At 38.5% G+C, this 18,070-nt stretch overlaps 1 protein-coding gene across 1 annotated transcript in view; it reads right to left on the bottom strand.

Moving 5' to 3' along the window:
• Positions 1 to 18,070, bottom strand: part of Phex (phosphate regulating endopeptidase homolog X-linked) — a 192,072-nt gene that overhangs the window by 64,631 nt on the left and 109,371 nt on the right. Inside the window, exon 14 of the mRNA XM_037199438.1 lies at positions 5,596 to 5,673. Coding sequence (XP_037055333.1) covers positions 5,596 to 5,673 — 78 coding nt within the window. The remainder of the gene's footprint in view (positions 1 to 5,595; positions 5,674 to 18,070) is intronic.

The following is an 18,070-nucleotide window of genomic DNA, read 5'->3' as shown; positions in this document are numbered from 1 at the left end:
ACCTCAGTGGCATGATTTACAATCGCATCATCCCTTAGCCTCCTTTCTAGTTGGGCTTTATTCAGTTTTCTCTATCAGTTTTTTTTTAACACAAATGGATTTTTACTTTGTGTATTTTGATTTTGTTCACATTGGCTTTTTAAACTGTTTGAAATGCCTGAGTATAATTTCAATCCATGTTGCAATAAGTCAGATGAAAAACATTTCTTCACAAGAGTGCTTTAAAAGATTGGTACCCAGTGGCTGCAATTGAGCCCCTGGAGAAATGTATCCTGTTTGGTATCTGGTTTATTTTCACAAAAGATATTGCATTAGGTGAAGCCTTAAATCTGGGACTCTCGATTTGGACAGCAGCAGACTGCCAACAAAACCTGATCAACTAAGTATTTCAAGCAAGCTCTGAATGCTACCTGATTGGATTAAGGCTTGGGACAGTTCCATCTATATAGCCTTTTAAATCAATTTGAGGGACCTGGATACTGCATGCATTAATTCATCATGACTTTGACTTTTCCAGACCAGAAAAAAAACACCACTATCATAAGTGCAAATTGAAGATGTCATAGCTAATGCTTATGTTTGTGTTTATGTACCAGTGCAAGTTTTGAACATGTTATTTGATCCTTATGACAACCCTGTATGGGAGAGATTACTATCATCCGTTTTGCAGGTAATGAAATTAAGGCACAGAAAAGATATATAATCTGCCTCAGGTCTCACAGTAGTAAGAGAAAACATGATAACTTCACTCTAAGCATTTCTGGGTTCATTCTTATAACCATTACTCTCCCATATCCTGACATGGGATACTTATCAACCACACATAATTATCTAAGTAAGTAACCAGGATCTCCTTCTAGAGTAATTTGTACTCTAAAGATGCTATTCTTAGTAGCAACAGTTCTTATTTGACCCACAGGACTACCTTTTCAAAATGTTATGCATGTGAGTGTTTAGCCTACATGTATGTATATGAATCATGTGTGTGCTCATGCCAAAAGAAGCCATAAGAGGATGTCATATCCCATGGAATTGAGTTACAGATTTTTGTGAGCCACCACATGGGTATGCGAATGGAACCCAATCCTCTGAAAGAGCAGCCAGTGCTCTTAATCACTGAGCCATCTTTCCAACCCCCATAAGATTACTTTTCATAGGGATCCTACTATGTGCCAGATATTGGGTCAGGTAGGTGCTTTTAAATGCATACAATCACATCTTCTCAAATCCCTCCCCTCAAAGCGCAGGGAACCCCATAAAAGAGGAGCAAGAAAAAATAAAAGATGGGGCAAAGGACACCAGGAGGACAAGGACCTTTAAATCAACATAATCAATGAAGAGGCACTAGCCCACTCATGTGGCTCTGGCAGGCCTTGCCCTTCTCAGCCATTCCCTCTGCTGAACCATTAGATTACATTCCTGAAGCTAGCCACCAAGGTCCGTTCCCTTATCTGTCCACTTCCTCCTCCTGAAGCTGACTACTAAGGTCCAGTTATCAGAAGCCCCTTTTAGCTCACCTAATTAACATGCCCAATTAAAATTAAACACCTCATCCTAACACGTGGTTTCCCCCTTTACCTTTATAAACTGCTATTTGCCTATGTGCCATGTCTGTCCCCTCTCTATCCAGAGGCAGTCTTTGTCCCTCTTGTCCTCTTCCCCTTCTCCCTCATCCCCTATATCCTTTACCACAGCATGCTAACCCATTCTAACACAGGTATCCTCTTCTTCTCCTCTTAAAAATTACACCTGCAAGGTCTCTTGCTGCTGTTTTCCTGCCTGAGTCAGAAAGCAACCACTTTAACTTTTCTTCCCTGCTTAATACAAGATTTCTCTGTTAAAATAGGTGTTTGGGTGTGGTTTGTACCTAATCCGGGGTCTGGGAGGAAGCCCCCACTGTTTGGGGGCCTCTTTCAATCAAAGCTCATATGAACTCACAGAGACTGATGAAACATTCACAGGGCCCGGCCCACACAGGTCTGCACCAGGCCCCATGTGCTTATATTAAGGCTTCCAGTTTAGTGTTTTTATGGGATTCCTGAGTGTGTGGATGAGAGGCTCTCTGATTCTTGTGTCTTCTCTTGGGCTCTTTTATTTCTGTTGGTTTATCTTGTCCAACTCTGATGTAATAGTTTTTGTTTTATCTTATTTTTTAAAAAATAAAGGAATGAATGAATGAAAACCTACCAACTAGAGTAAACTACTGAACTGTCATTTACACCTGCTAGAAGAGGGAAAATCAGATTTCTCTAATGGAGTGACACTGGGTATATCAATCACTCCAGGGCAGGTCTTATGCTCAAGAGTAGTTGACCAACATATAATGGACACCACAGGGCTTTCGTGTGTGTGTGTGTGTGTGTGTGTGTGTGTGTGTGTGTGTGTGTGTGTGTGTGTGTGTGTGCTTTTATTTGGTTACAGTTTGATGGGTTTGGGTTTGGTTTTTGGCTTTTTTTTCTTTTCGTGTGCTGCTTTATTTTGTTTTCTTGGTTTTTAGAGGGCATTGCTGTATTGGGTTCCTGTTTGTTTTTTGAGAAAGAACTTAAAGTTGAGTGGGAGGGAGAGGATATTGAAAGATTTAGGGGAGGGGAAAATATTATCAAAATATATTTAAACTTAAAAAATTGTTTTAAATAATAAAAGATATATTTTAAAAATCACATACATTAAAAAAAAAACAATACCCAAATAGCCAAAGGGAACTTAAATAAAGTCTGCACAAGATCAAATGATTAACATTCCCTCCCTACTGCTTTGCTTCCCACCCTGCCCCCCACACCTCCCAGCAAGTCTCCCAAATTGACTCCTCTGTTCTTCCAGCACAGCTTCCTGATCAGATGTCCCTGAGATCCCCTTCTCTGACTGAAGCCAGTGCTTTCTGATCCCAGACTCCAGCCCTGTATCCAGTACTCTATGTGACTGAAAAGATCACCCAAATTATTTCACTCTTCACATCCTTTTCTCCAAGATGCTCATAAATGCATTTACTTCACAGGATCGGTGAAGACAGGGATAACAACATCATCTACATTATTGTGCAAAGTGTTTTCATATTTAATTATAATAATAAAATGTTCAGAATCATTAAAACAGTATAGAAGATAAAACTGTCTGAAAAGTAAGATGCTAGAAAGTATAACTACTTTCTTCCAGAGCAATATCATCAGTTTTGAGGAGGCCATATTCTGAAGCCAAATGTAGAAAGATTCTCCTCCCCTACCCCCACCCCATGGTAGTACAACGTTTTTATTACCTAGAAAATAATTTAGGATCATGAACACCCAAAAAAAATATTGCATCAGACTGTTTCAATGTGTTCTATTGTGGTGGTTTGAAAGAAAATGGCCCCCAAAGGGAGTGGCACTATTAGAAGGTGTGTCCTTGTTTGGAGTAGGTGTAGTTTTATTGGAGGAAGTATGTCACTGTGGTGGTAGGATTTGAGGTCTCATTTCTCAAGCTTCACTCAGTGTGACAGCCAGTCAACTTCCCATTGCCTGCAAGATGTAATATCTAATACCAGGTCTGCCTGCACACTGAAATGTTCCACACCACGATGGACTGAACCTCTGAACTATAACTGAGTCACCCTCAATTAAATGTTTTCTTTAGAAGAGTTGCGACGCTCCTGGTGTCTCTTCACAGCAATAAAATCCCTAAGACATCATATATTCAATTCACTGAGATCTTTCAAAAGTTCTCAAAATATTTGTATATTTCAAGGATTTTTTTTTAAGAGAAGTAACCCTTTATTTCCATGTTTCTCAAATTAAGCTGGGTAAGTATTTTTTAACTTCCACACTTACTCCTATTTTTGACATCCCTAAATGGTATGACATACTTGTCCCTTTAATGCTATTTTAACTATTGATATCTAATGGATACAAACAGAATGTGAGGTGACTTTCTTCCAGATTAACTCTGAGATATGATAAATACTATTTCCATCTGAGGTTAAAGTTAATATGAACCTCTAGGCAGTAGGGCACACGCCTTTGATCCCAGCACTCAGGAGGCAGAGCCAGGCGGGTCTACAGAGTGAGATCCAGAACAGTCACCAAAGCTACACAGAGAAACCCTGTCTCGAAAAACAAACAAACAAACAAACAAAAGTTAATATCAACCTTTTTCAAAAGCATCAAATCACTCCTGGGCACATAGGAAAAAAAATGTGAGTAGAAATAGTGTTCAATTTAATCAGCAAAAGTAACACCTTCTCGATGAATGAAGTATAGAAAGTTTGAAATTTAGGCTTTATCTCACATGTAAAGGGTCTTATGAAATTCTGATAGTCAGTCACAAAGCTAGTACTATTTACAGATAGGCCACATGTCAAATCACAGTTTCAGCAAAGAGCTATACCTATGAGCCACGTTGGGCACCATTTGTAGCTGAAGTTTTCTCCAGTCCTGCCCAGACCCACGGACCCCACAATCACTTATAAAATAATAACTCAGAAGCTCATATTTATTAAACTATTCAACCATTAGCTCAGGCCTACCACTGTCTAGCTCTTACACTTAAACTCAGCCCATTTTTATTAATCTATACCTTGCCACATGGCTCATGGCTTACCAGTAACTTACATCTTGCTACTCATCATGGCAGCTGGCAGCATCTCCTGTCTTCAGCCTTCCACTTCCCAGACTTCTCCTCTCTCTTTGTCCCACCTATACTTCCTGCCAGGCTACTGGCCAATTAGTGTTTTATTTATCAATCAATCATCCACAGCAAGCCATAGTTATTAAAAGCATTTCAAGACTACTTTTGAAAAAAAGTTCAGTGCTTGAGCTGGAGAGATGGCTCAGGGGTTAAGAGCACTGGCTGCTCTTCTAGAGAACCTGCATTTGATTCCCAACACCCACATGGGGCAGCTTATAACCATCTGTAACTCCAATTCTAGGGGATGCAGACAAACATACAGACAAAACACCCATACACATAAAATTCATGTATATTTTAAAAAAAAGAATGTTCAGTGAATTGTGAAAGTAGAGATTTTCTGTGAAGAAGAAAAAAATGTCTTCTGAACTATTTATGGGAAAGGAAATAACAGTAGTCATGATTAGAAAGGGCTGTAATGAAAAATATGTATCTCAAAACACTAGAATAAAAAAGAATTATTACCATTCCTCATCAGTGACTTACTGCCAATATACAGTTCAATGCATAATAAATTATAGAGTCATACATATATGCACTTAATTTGCCAAAACAGTCATAAAGTTTAATGAAGTTAACTCTCAGCAGACAGATTTATGTCTATCCATTTAATATAAATGAAGAAAATAAAAAATATTTAACAACAAACATGATGCATTCACCATTAGAACATGTCCACTAATTGTAAAATACTCAATTTGCTGAATTATTTCCATTTGCTTTACGATGTCCACTCAGCTTTCTGACACTTCCTGTATTTGGAATCTACACTAAATCTTGAGATAGGCCTGGCAAACTCAGGCCCATATATAGCCAAGGAATTAATCAAAAGTTGGTACTTTCTGGCACTACCAAGTTTAATTGCTTGGACTTGGGTTAGTTAATAGGCATAAGGCCAGTAAAACCTGCCAAAAATACAGTAAATTTAGTACTTACTGCCTTGAGGTCTTCATTAACATGAGTATCATTCATTATAAACTCTGGATAGCCAACTTTTGCCAAAACAGCTCTTGCCTATAAAAAGAAAAATGAGAAATATGATGTCAGAGTTTCCTCACTTAAATCATTAATAATCATTGAATGTAGGTCTTCAGTTTCCATCTGAAAACTCCATTGACTAAATGTCTGCTATATGCAAGCCACTGTAAATGATAAAACAAAAAAAAAAGACTTACCACCTGTCTTCAATGTGCTACAAATGTAGTGAACATACAAACAATAACAGACTGTGAGCATAGCTGATAGATGTGAAAGTATGAGATATATTTTAAAGTCTAAATGACTCAATAGTAAGAAAAAAAGTTCTTACAAGAACCTGATATATATATATATATATATATATATATATATATATATATACACACAGCAGGTGTGTAAAAGGGAATATTTCAACATCACTAATCATAAGGGAAATGCAAATTAAAACCATAATAAAATCTTATCTGCCATGTGGTAAGCTGGCTATTATAAAGAAGGGTTGGTGCGGATCTGAAGAACCAGAGAATACTTACCTGCCACTGTGGAAAATAGACTGCTAAAAACTAAAACCAGAATTACTGTTAAATTCAGCAATTCTTCTACTGGGTGAAGCCATAGATAATAGGTACCACCACCACCACCATCCCCAAAAATGAAATCAGTATATCGAAGAGCCATCTGGACTCCCATGCTCATTGCAGCACTATGCGCAGTAGCCAAGAAACAGAGATGACCTCCTAATTGATGTGTGTGAATACAGTGTAGTATACATAAACACATACAACAATAGGATAATATTCAGGTACAAAAGGGTAATAAAATCAGAGATCATTGTGGTAACTGAAATAAACTAGACACAGAAAGACAAGTACTACTGAAAAAATAAAGGAGCATGTGGTAAAGCAGACCTGTGAAATGACCTGAACACTCACAAGCTCATGTTTGTAGACAAAATCCAAACCCACACTGATCCACATGGTCAATTGAGTGTGTAGATTTTAAATGTTTCACCACAAAAAAGGATAAATATATAAGTTAATATATATGCCAATTAATTTCTATTAGCCATTCTACAATGTATATCTATGTCAAAATATCCTGGTGTGCTACATGAATATGTAAAAAAGTTATCCTACAACAAATTAGTATGAAAAACAAGTATATAGGAAATTCGTGCCATGCTAACAAGCCTTTTTCGTTGTCGTTATTCATATAAGTAAGGGTTAAATATTTCCAAGAGGAGTAAAAAGAGATGAGTCATGCATCAGGATGATTATCCATGTGAGTGATGACCAGAACACCAGAAAGATTGGAGGCAGGGGGTCCAGAATAATTTAAGATGTGTCACATCATAGTCATCCACTTGATAGACACAGGTACTAATGATTACTTTCTTTGTTTTGCAGCATGCAGGGAATAGATAAAGGGAAAATCAGTGTGAGTGCTGGTCTGGAGCAACAACTGGCAAACTGTGGCCTAAGGACCAATTTCAGGCCTCTTCTTCTACCTGTTTTCATAACTAAAATTATGCTGGAACACAGCCACACTCATTCATTTACCTATTATCTATAACTGCCTCTGTGCTACAACTTTTGAGCTGAGTCACTGAAACAAAAACTCTGGGGCCCACAAAGTCTCCAATATTTTATCTGTGCCTTTGGAAGAAAGTTCGCCAGCCCTTGCTCTAGAGAAATTTGCAGCTCCATGTGTAACCCTCTCCCACTATGTCCCCAGATTCTGGATTTCATAAAATAAATGCAACTCACAATGGTGTTGCAAGTACATTCCCTAGGCTCCACCCACACTCCCCGGGATGCCTTTTAACACTTGTATATAGATAGCCCTCTCCAAATTCTTTTTTTACAACTGTTTTTAATTGAAATAGAGGTATATCATTTTTCCCTCCCTTTCTTCCCTCCAGCCCCTTTCTGCAGTCCTCCCTTGAGCTCCTCCCATTCTCACAAGGTCCCTCCCAATCTCAAGTTGACAACTTGTTTTTCATTGTCATCATCATCATTGTTGTTGTTGTTACACACACACACACACACACACACACACACACACACACACAAATCCAGATGAGTCCATTTTTGGTGGTGGTACATATGTGGTTTCAAGGTTAACCATTCTTCACTGGACAACCATTAAGGGGGGTTATCACTTGGAGGGGCAAATTCTCCTTCTCCCAGCAGTCAATAGTTGTGTATAGATCTTCGTCTAGCGGTGGGACCCTGCAAATTTTTCCCCTTCCACATTAACATGTCCGCTGATACTATCATTTTTCTGGTCTTGTTTCTGCAGCCATTTCTAGAGTCCTGTCTCCTCTAATTGCCAGCACCAGAAAAGCTGAAGGCCTATAGATAAGCACAGCTCGTTCTGGGCTGTTGATCTGCCTTCTGTCATTCTGAGCTCTTCCTCCTTACAGGTAACTCTTAGCCAATGACTGACTGTGGCAGGATCATGAAAGCCCGACATCTTCTCTTCAATTTAGGACCATCTCAGAGGTATAATTTACACTAGCAGAGTTCCTCACGGAATCAGACTACTTCCAAAATGTCTTCTGACATTGTAGCCTCCCTTCAGCTCTTCCCTGTCTTAGTCTAATTTCTCCCATTCTGCTGCTGCTTTCACTTGCAAGTATTTGCTAAACAAATCATTTGCATGCAAGTCTGTATTTCCAGGCCTACCTTCAGATGAGCAAACAAAAGACCTAGGCAGCCCCGGCCCCACTGGCTGTCTCCCAGCAAAACCAGTGACCTCCCACACTGCTCTGGCTAATGATCTTTTTTCTATAGTCCCTTCCAAATCACCTCACTCAAGAAATAAGTGGAGCGAGATAGTACGTCTCCCTTAACTTCTTTGAGATAGTATAAATATTAAATACCATCAGAAACTTCCAAGTCAAGATTTAGAATTTTAGGAGTGCTGCAGGACACAGCCCTAATAGGTTTCGCTGTTCCAGGGACTCACTTATAGCACAGATCAAATTCTGCCTTCAAAAGCCTGTGAGCTACACTTAAAGTTTAATATGATAACAAGATGTTACAACCATCCCAGGACCACAAAACAGCATCTCACATATCTATAGGCTACCTTTTTCTGAAACTACTTACTTTCCTAGTTGTAGCTAATTGCTCAGTATAATTTAGTGACTCACCACAAGTCATATGCATCATTTTAGCAAATGAAGAATTGTAGGTAGTTGTTTTCAGCACACACAACCCTAAAAATATACAAGACAAGCTGAGTCATGAACAATTGTTTTCTGAACACTGGCTTCCCCAAAGCATATCAGTGAATTATGCATTCTTTTTCCAACCTCACTCTCTGAGACCTCACTGGACTACAGAGTTTCACAGAATACATTAGCTCATGTACTTATATGTATAGCAATGAATCCTTTTTTGTTTATTTAGCATCACCGCAACTTGAAGAAAATCAGAAAAGAAATGCAAGGAATCCATATTTCCCTACCAGGGATACACAAATAAAATCAGGTAATGATTCTAATAGCAGACTGCTAACAGCTCAGTAGAATATTCTCTTTTTTTTTTCAAAAATATATATAGATATTTGTATTCTGGGTCAAATGTTCCTTCTTCTAGAGTCCGTTACTAATTCCTCACCATTCCAACCCATTCCATTTTTCTCTGAGAAGCTTCAGAACTGCATTGTTCAAAACCCCATTGACCATGACTCTAGATCAGACTGTTAACAAGAAATTCTCGTAGGGCCTTAGAGGGGGGAAGAGATGTAGATGTCATTTATTCACTGAAGCAGCAATAGTGAAGCCCATGAGCATCTGCAGCCAGTAGATACAACATGTTGCTACCAACTTCCAAGCATTTTCCTGGGTGTACAGGCAACAGTGACTACTGGCAGTCTTGGTCTTTATTTCCCAGCCCTGCAATAGTATCATACCCCTCTAATCACTCAAGTTAAGCGTTTTCCTGCTTGATACACTTAGGAGTATGTCCACTTTACTCCATACAGACTAAAGCAAATAGTGACACATCACTTTCCAACATATTCAGAATGAAAGAAATGATCCACCAATAGTTGGATGGTTTACTGAAGGGCAAGGTGTTAATATGGCACATCTGAAATCAATTATCACACTGGGTGCAACAACAAGAGGGAACAGCAAGTCACCATATAAATACTGAGGAACTAATGGGATGCATATTTAGCAGATGGCATATTAGATCCAGTGAGAAACACTTTGCAGGCTATTTGAGGTTGATAAAAAAAAAAAAACTCCAGGGTTTTCTATAACTAGTTATTTCCATCCATTATTCCATGCACACATCTGGAAAGAAGCTACATTTGACAGCTGTGGAAGAAACACAAGCAGATGATAATCTTCACTACTTCTTTGTCTGTAGACAACTATTTCTCTTCTAAAGTCAAAACTGCCTAGTGTATAATATATATTGATCTATTTATTCTACTACCATTCTCTTATTTTTTTATTGGTGGCTGGAGAGACAGTTGTGGGTGCTGGGAACTAAACTCTTATATTTTTGGTTGTGAGTCTACACTTTAATAGCTGAGCCATCTCTCAGCCAGCCATTCTCTTTATAATTATAGAGTCCAGTTCTGCTCAAGATGACAATAAAACAAACCAAAAATATATGGATTCATCTACAGGTTCCTTAACAGTTAGATTTGGCTGTAGGATAAGATCTGGGTTAACGACATATAAATGAAAATGTTTTGTGCATTTCTGAGCATCTATTTTAAAAGAGAATAGACTCAGCTGAAACATTCTTCCTGCCTTTAGTCCAGGGCTTCCCAACTTCAGCAGTATTGACATTGGGCCCAAATACCTCTTATGAGAGTTTGTCCTGTAGGCTGTTGGGTATTTAGCAGCATCATTGCCTTGAACAAACTAAATTCCTGCAGCAATCCCCACATAAGTTGTGACAACCAAAACTGTAGAGATGTCAGATACCTGTGGAGGGAGGGAGTGACAAAGTACCTTCCGTTGAGAATCTCTAGAGTGCTGATTCAAAGCCAGTGGTAGAACAGCTAGCTTTCAAGCACAGGGCAACAAACAGGAAGAAGAAATCTACATGTCAAACATGGCAGGGTAAAAAGCAGATAGCATGTGATAGCCTCAAAAATGTATGCTAAAATGTGTGACCAATACCAACCTAATATTAAGCTTGAAAATGGCTACAATAGCATGCCTGAAAGTTGCCAGCTTAGATGCTGTCCTTTCTTCCCTCCATAACATGAGAAAAATAAACTGTTTGAAGCATTACATGCCATGTTTTCCATTATCATTAGTGGAATATAATACCTGCACACTTCTCTTTTCATCAGATATAGCTTGAGAAAGAGAAAAGTAGTCTCTCAAGGTGCTGTCAATATGGCATTATATATAATACCTCCTTTGGATCCCTTGGTCCAAAGAACACAATGAGTATATGCCTGTATATATTAGTTGTAGACTACACAGAGAACATGGAAATATGTCTTCTTCCAAGGACTCAGCATGTTGGAGAATCTCTCAGGGGAGTGTAAGGTATCCCTGAACCAAACACCTGAAATCTCCTGTAAAGCAATGTTGCTCTTTTTAATCATAGGATTCAAGGAGCCATACTTGTGGTGAAAGAGAAAACAATGAGAGAAAAGGGTATTAGAAGAAAAGCTGCGGCCTATGAACTTCCTGAACCATGCCAGAAGATTTCCCTAGCAAAGCCAAAGTCTGTACATTTGCCTGGAGAAACCAGGCTTTTCAGTCCTACCTCCAAGCCAAAAGGTTCTTTTAAGGGTTGCTATAAGCATACCTTTGAAAAGAGAGATAAGGCATACTATAAAATCTAATTCTAGAAAAAAAAAAAAAAGTAAGGTAAGGTTTCCTCTCCCCAGAAAACCAAATGTCACAGCTTTTCTTTCATTTGGGGATCTTTTATACAGACATGCTAACTTATGTATGGGTGTGGCGTAGGAGGAGACATGAAACAAAAGTGTACAGGTGAAAGAAGGGGATGAGGGAGGTAGAGGGCTGTGGGAGGAACATGCTCAAAGCACAACTGGGCTAAAGTGTCCTTATGAAATCTGGTACCAAGCACAATGAATTCATACCAACGAAAAATGAGTGGAGAGATGGCTCAGCAGTTAAGAGCACTGACTGCTCTTCCAGAGGACCTGGGTTCAATCCCCAGCACCCACATGGCGGCTCAGAACTATAACTCCAGGTCCAGAGGGTCTGACACTGTCCCACAGACACACATGCAGATGAAACACCAATGCACATAAAATAAAAATAAATAAATTATTAAACAATAAATAAAAATGAAGGTTGTCATTGGCATTCGCCATCTTGGCTCCCACATTCTCACTCTTTCTCTTTCCATTACTCCCAAGAACTGTCAGGCCCTGTGTGTTCATACCAGTTGTTCTCCTCACACACCCACACTAGCCTTTCTTTAGCAATATACTGGGCTCCAGAGTCATCTCACCCTCCCCTCTTCATCCATCAAAACTATTATTTCTTCAAAACACTAGCCCATTAGCTATTACTGGGGCTTCAAAGCAATTTATAATAAAATGTGAGTGACTAATAGCAATCTAATACATTCACCCTGAGAAACAGCTATATTTAAAAGAGTAGCTTATTAGCCAAATGGACAAACCCAATCTTAAGGGAGGTTTTGTTAGTGGAGAGAACTTTCTTGCTATTAAGAATCAAATTAAATCTACAGCCTATTCAACTTAATCACCATTGTATTCCAAAATGGAATGCAATGTCAAGCACAGAACACGTGACCAATGTTCAATAAATAGTGATTCATATTATGAGTAATTTAGCTACAAAATTCACTGTGACCAATCAGAAAATATAAAATGTTATATTTTATATTGAACTTTTAAACAGGAAAGCTCTAACATTTGATCAAGAACACTGGTCAATGCTCCTCATATCAAGGCATATTTCCATATTAACTAACTTTACCACTGGAGGAAATCATTAAGGAGCTTTGTGAGAGACTAGAGAGCCTTCTAGAAAATGAAGTGAAATATGAATCCATTGCAATTCATTCCTGGTGACAAACAAAACCATAATTTAATTTTCATATATGGTAATTGTCCCACCTCCATAACTTGACTTTTCATGGTTTCCATTATATGCAATCAACTGGTATCCAAAATATTAGTGGAAAACACCAGAAACAAGAAACTCATAAGTTTTAAAGATGATGTTCTTAGTGGCATGATTTTAAAAACCTTGCATGTCATAATTGCAATGTATGTTAAACCTGGCATACATTGTCACATCAGCTATACAAAACATCCCTTTGCCCATTCTTCATTCCTTACACTGGTTTTGTTGGGTTATTTTATCACAGTAATGAGCCTCACTAACACATTGTGTGTGTTTGTATGTGTGCGTGTGTGTGCGTGCGTGTGTGTGCGTGCGTGTGTGTGTGTGTGTGTGTGTGTGTGTGTGTGTGCACATCTTAGCTACTAAGTTTGGTTTTGCTCTTTGCTATGACTACCATGTACATACACCAAGTCTTAATTGCTTGGGATTTTGTTCCCTGCACTAAAATCTTAGGACTACTGCTCTAAAATTTACAAGTACTTTCTATGGAGACAACAGGGAGTTCATAAAGGGAAAATTATTACTTTAAGGCAGAGAAAATGGCTATCACAAATGAACTCAGAAAACCAATGAACATGGAAAATGTAATACACAACATGATTTAAAACTCTCAAGTCAACCCTGCCTCCCCAGAATTTTCCACAAGGTACAACTACAACTTGATAATGCTGGAGGAAAGAACATAAGCAAATATAATCCTGCTCTATCTGGCTGAGAGCTCTGCAATAGCATATAATTTTGACACACATGACCAAACTGATTTAAAGACTGGTCAGGTTGACTGCCTTGCTCCTGAATTTGCAAAGCCACTTAGCATTAAGCTGATCTACAGAAAGCAAGATGGCAAGCTCATTTGTTCTAATCCCTACAGACTCAGCTATGGAGGAAAGTCACGTACATTCTCAAATGTCTTGCATGTCTTACTTCAAAAGGATCACTTTAATCACTTAATTAAACAGCTTTGGTTTTAGTCTGCATGGTTAAGTCTCCACATATTTTTTTTGTCTTTTCTATTAATTTAACTAACATAAGAAAAAAATGGAACAACTGCTCCCAGCCCTTTCACAAACAATTTCTAAAGCAACTTTCTTAAACTTGCAGTAGCTTTGAAAGCTTCAGTCAGGCTTAACCATGCCAAGACCTCATTTTCTCTGTTAAGTTCTGTAATAACTATTAAACATCAATCAAAATTCTGAGCTGTAAACACCCGGAAGTTTAGGAAACTGTGCAAGAATTATACTATCCCTCAAAACAAAGGCAGTTTCTACGATGTCAGATGGATGATTGGCTCAAACACATATCTTGGCTGGAAATCTTACCCTGAGCAGAACTAACAGTATTGATGAAAATTAGCCTGGGGAACAGCTTTAATATCCTTTTGGGGCTATCAGGATCCCACAAATAATAACAATGCAGTAATCTAACAAATCAAATTTTATCCTCTTGATAAGGATGACACTGATTTATTATGAGTCTTCAAAGACTGTAATTCTGAGAATTGCTTTTGGGTGTGGTTCACAAGCTAATGCATCATGCCAGAGTGAAGGAGAACCAAACGTCACGAATCAGAGGTCTTTTCAACTACAAGCCATAGTTCTAGGTCTGCGTGAACTAGAAGACAGGAGTAGTCAGATTTCAAGTTATCCATTCTTAATCCTGCATGGGTAATGCCTCATACAGTTGATACCCATTGTCTACTACTTTCTAATATGAATACGTTCTATGAAGGCAAGTTCCAAATTGCAAATGAGTACTAGGACTAAAACTATGAACTCCATGTTATCTTGGAAGTGAGTATTTTCTCCAACTTGAAAAAAACAAACTTCTCAGGTACAAATAAATCAGAATTTAGCCAAACTGCCACTCAATACTTCCATAGTATCTCTCTGTGATATTCTGGCCACATATGTGAATCCTGTACCCTCAACAGAGTTAAAGATAGTAACATCTGTTTTTTTTAGTGAATTGTTGTAACCCACATCACCCAAGTAATTAATTCACAAAGGAACACACATCACCTCCTCCTGAGAGTTGGGGCAATATTACTTTAAAGAGAGAGCCAACACTCATTTATTTCTTTTAAAATTGAACAAAACAGTTGCCACAAATTATAGATTTTGAATCCATGTTTTTGTTCATTTTAAATTCATTCATGGAGTTTTATAACTAGACCAGCCATGATACCTATTCACATGAATATCCTAAATCTTAATGAAGACAACCCTCACTTGTCCAGACAGAGCCAAAATAGTATGAACCAAGGGCCAAGGAAATCCTATATAATAGGTTTTACACAAGCCAAAGTTAATTATGTGTCCCTCTGTCTCATGCACAGGGTTCTGCATCAGGGGTCAGCAAACTGTAGTCTGCAGGCCTAAACCAGTCTATCACTTGGTTTTGTGAAGATGGGGTTTTGTTAAACTATGCTACTGTGGAAAGGGATTATTTTGAGCTGAAGGCATCTAGGAATCAAGGGAAGCAATAAGAAGCTTTCTGCGTTCCCCTTATCTACCTAAAAGCAGAGCTTTCCAAAACAATTTGACTGTCACAAATCCTCCCTCCCTTTAAGAAAGGCAGCTTCCTGTTGCCAAGGAGAAGGGAGATCCCCCATCTTCTGACATGAAAAGTTGATACCAGGATGACAGCATGCAACAGAACTTACCTTCTATTAGCTTCTGCCATATATTTCTTAGTCATCTTCCATTTGTTAACCCACTCTCCTCTCATTCTTGTGCGTATGTATGTATACAAATATACATGCAAACACACACACAAACATACACACATGGGGGTTGGAGGGATGACTCAGCCTAAGACCTTGTACATGGCAGCAGATGTTGTACAGATGACCTACACTTTTAGCCCTTCCTTTCTCATTCTTAACATATGAAAGCTCCAAATTCTAATCATTTTGCTAGACTACACTGCCTGGCAGCTATTTTGCTTATCCATATTCTACTTAGTATTACAGCCAGTAGAATTCAAAACTACACACACACACACACACACACACACACACACACACACACACACACACCAAATGCTAAACCAAAGGGGATAGAAGAGGCAAAGTTTTTTCTCCCTGGCAACAGCCCACTCTTCTACATATGGCCTGTGGCCACTTGCAAGCTACATAAGTAAGTTGAGTAGGTGTTACAGAGACCATATGGTCTACACAAATTTCAAACGTATACTATTTGGCTCTTTACAGAAAAAGTTTTGCCAACCCTTCTTCCACATAAAAGGTTACTAAAATTCTAAAACCTAGTAGTAAAGATAGCAATATGAGATGTGTAAATTTATTTTTTCAGAGCTTCAAAGTGATTTGATAATAATTATTTCAGTAATTATATAATTTACTAGAATAATTATTCATGGTTTATTGAGGTAAACATCTAGGCTTTAAAACACAGACAATGTACAAATATTAAGCAAAAATGGGAATAAATGTCATGGAGAAACATCCATGCATTTGGGGGAAGAAGGAAAAAAACTAAACGATTAAAAAGCATTTTCAAATGTCAAGATCCAAAGAGCTTAGAAATGCACCTGCAATACCTAGGCCCTAACACTGAACATAGCTCCAAGAAATTTAATCAGCTACTTAATCCTGCTCCAATCATTAAATTACCTATTTAAACAGGAGGCAAGTTGGAGATTAACTTAAATAAACACATCCCCTTCTCTCATTAGCAGTTCAATGGAATGAAAATTGGCTCCATTCTTTCTGGTAAGGTTTAGCTCTGATGGGAGTAATGCTTTACTGTCTGAAAAATTCCTGGGGCCATCTAGATGTCTCTGTAGGTTAAGGTACTTCACTTGTCACTCAAGTATGACTGCCTGAGGTCAATCCCCAGAAGCCACATTGGAAGGAGAAAGCCAACACCTGAACATGGGCCCTCTGTGACAGTGCACATTCACACTCATACAAACACATGAAAATAGTAAAAACCTTTTAGACAATCTTTCTGATAAGGCAGGAGGAGAGCAAATGAAATAATTTTGGTGAATTATTAAATTAGACCAGTATAGATTGCTTTGATGGTGCATAGCTATGATCCCACTATTCAGGAAATTGAAGCAGGAGGATCTCAATTTTGAGATCAGTCCCTGCAGCAAAAGCCTGTCTCATAACATAAAGCAAATAAGATAAGAATGAAATACCATGCAGCTTTTTAAAAAATATTGTTGAGATTATAATAAAATGACATCGTTTCCTCCCTGCCTTTTCCTCCCTCCAAACTCTCCCATGTACCCCACCTTACCCTCTTTCAAACTCATGGACGTGTGTGTGTGTGTGTGTGTGTGTGTGTGTGTGTGTGTGTGTGTGTGTGTGTACTATAATATATATTCTTAAGTGCATATGTAGAACTTTTTAAAAATAAAGGGATGACTTAATTTTCTTTAATGATGTGGTCCTTGGTAGACCGAGCACACACCAGAGCAGGCACAAAACCTAACTAGCTGGGCAACACAAACTGGACTCAATGAGGAAAGAAGAAGAAGAGGAAAGAGGAGGAAGAAGGAGAAGAAGGAAGAAGTAATCTAGATAGTGGGTGAGCAGGAATGGGATGTTGGAGACGGTGACAAGGAGACCAGTTGGGAGTGTGAAAATGTTCAAAAGACATTGTATGAAATTCTCAAAGAATTAATAAAACATTGCTAAAATATCATTTAAAAGTAAATTAATGGATATCATCAAGCCAATGTCCATGCATTGCTTATTCTTTCACAATGGCACATCCTTTTGGGCTTTTGAAAGGTTGATCTTTGGGCAAGCAGTATCAGCATCACTCAGGAGTTTCCTAAAAATACAAATTCAGAGACCCACACTAGAAGCAGCAAGTCAGAACATCCCACAAATTTACATTATAATGAATGCCACCACAGCACAGTATTTCTGTACCTTGGCACTGTTATCATTGTAGGTTGTTTGTGAGAGCCACCATGTTTATTTAATAATCTTAGTTGCATCCCTGGCATCTTACTACTACATCCTTATAGTACTCCCCCAGTAGGTTATGAGTAAAATTATCTTCAGGCATTAGCAAAAGTCCACTGAAGCTGTAATAGCTCCCAGAGTTGAAGGAGGAGATGCTAGTGTATAGTTAATTTTAACAAGCTGTCTACTCTAGACTCCAATACTTGCCAAGGCTTCGGGGCTGCTGCTCAGAATCCCTGACTCTGCATTATCCATTCATAAGAAGTAGACCCATCTGCCCCTTTAGTATTCTGGAGGGAATTCCCTAGTAGTCACCACTGTTATGCTCTTATGAGTACTTTATAGAGAAAGTGCTACCATATTTCCCCTCACCAGTT

Source organism: Peromyscus leucopus, chromosome X (assembly GCF_004664715.2).
Source record: "Peromyscus leucopus breed LL Stock chromosome X, UCI_PerLeu_2.1, whole genome shotgun sequence".
Lineage (NCBI taxonomy): Eukaryota > Metazoa > Chordata > Mammalia > Rodentia > Cricetidae > Peromyscus > Peromyscus leucopus.
The sequence above is the reverse complement of the archived record's forward strand: the minus strand, read 5'-3'. Positions and strand labels throughout refer to the sequence as shown.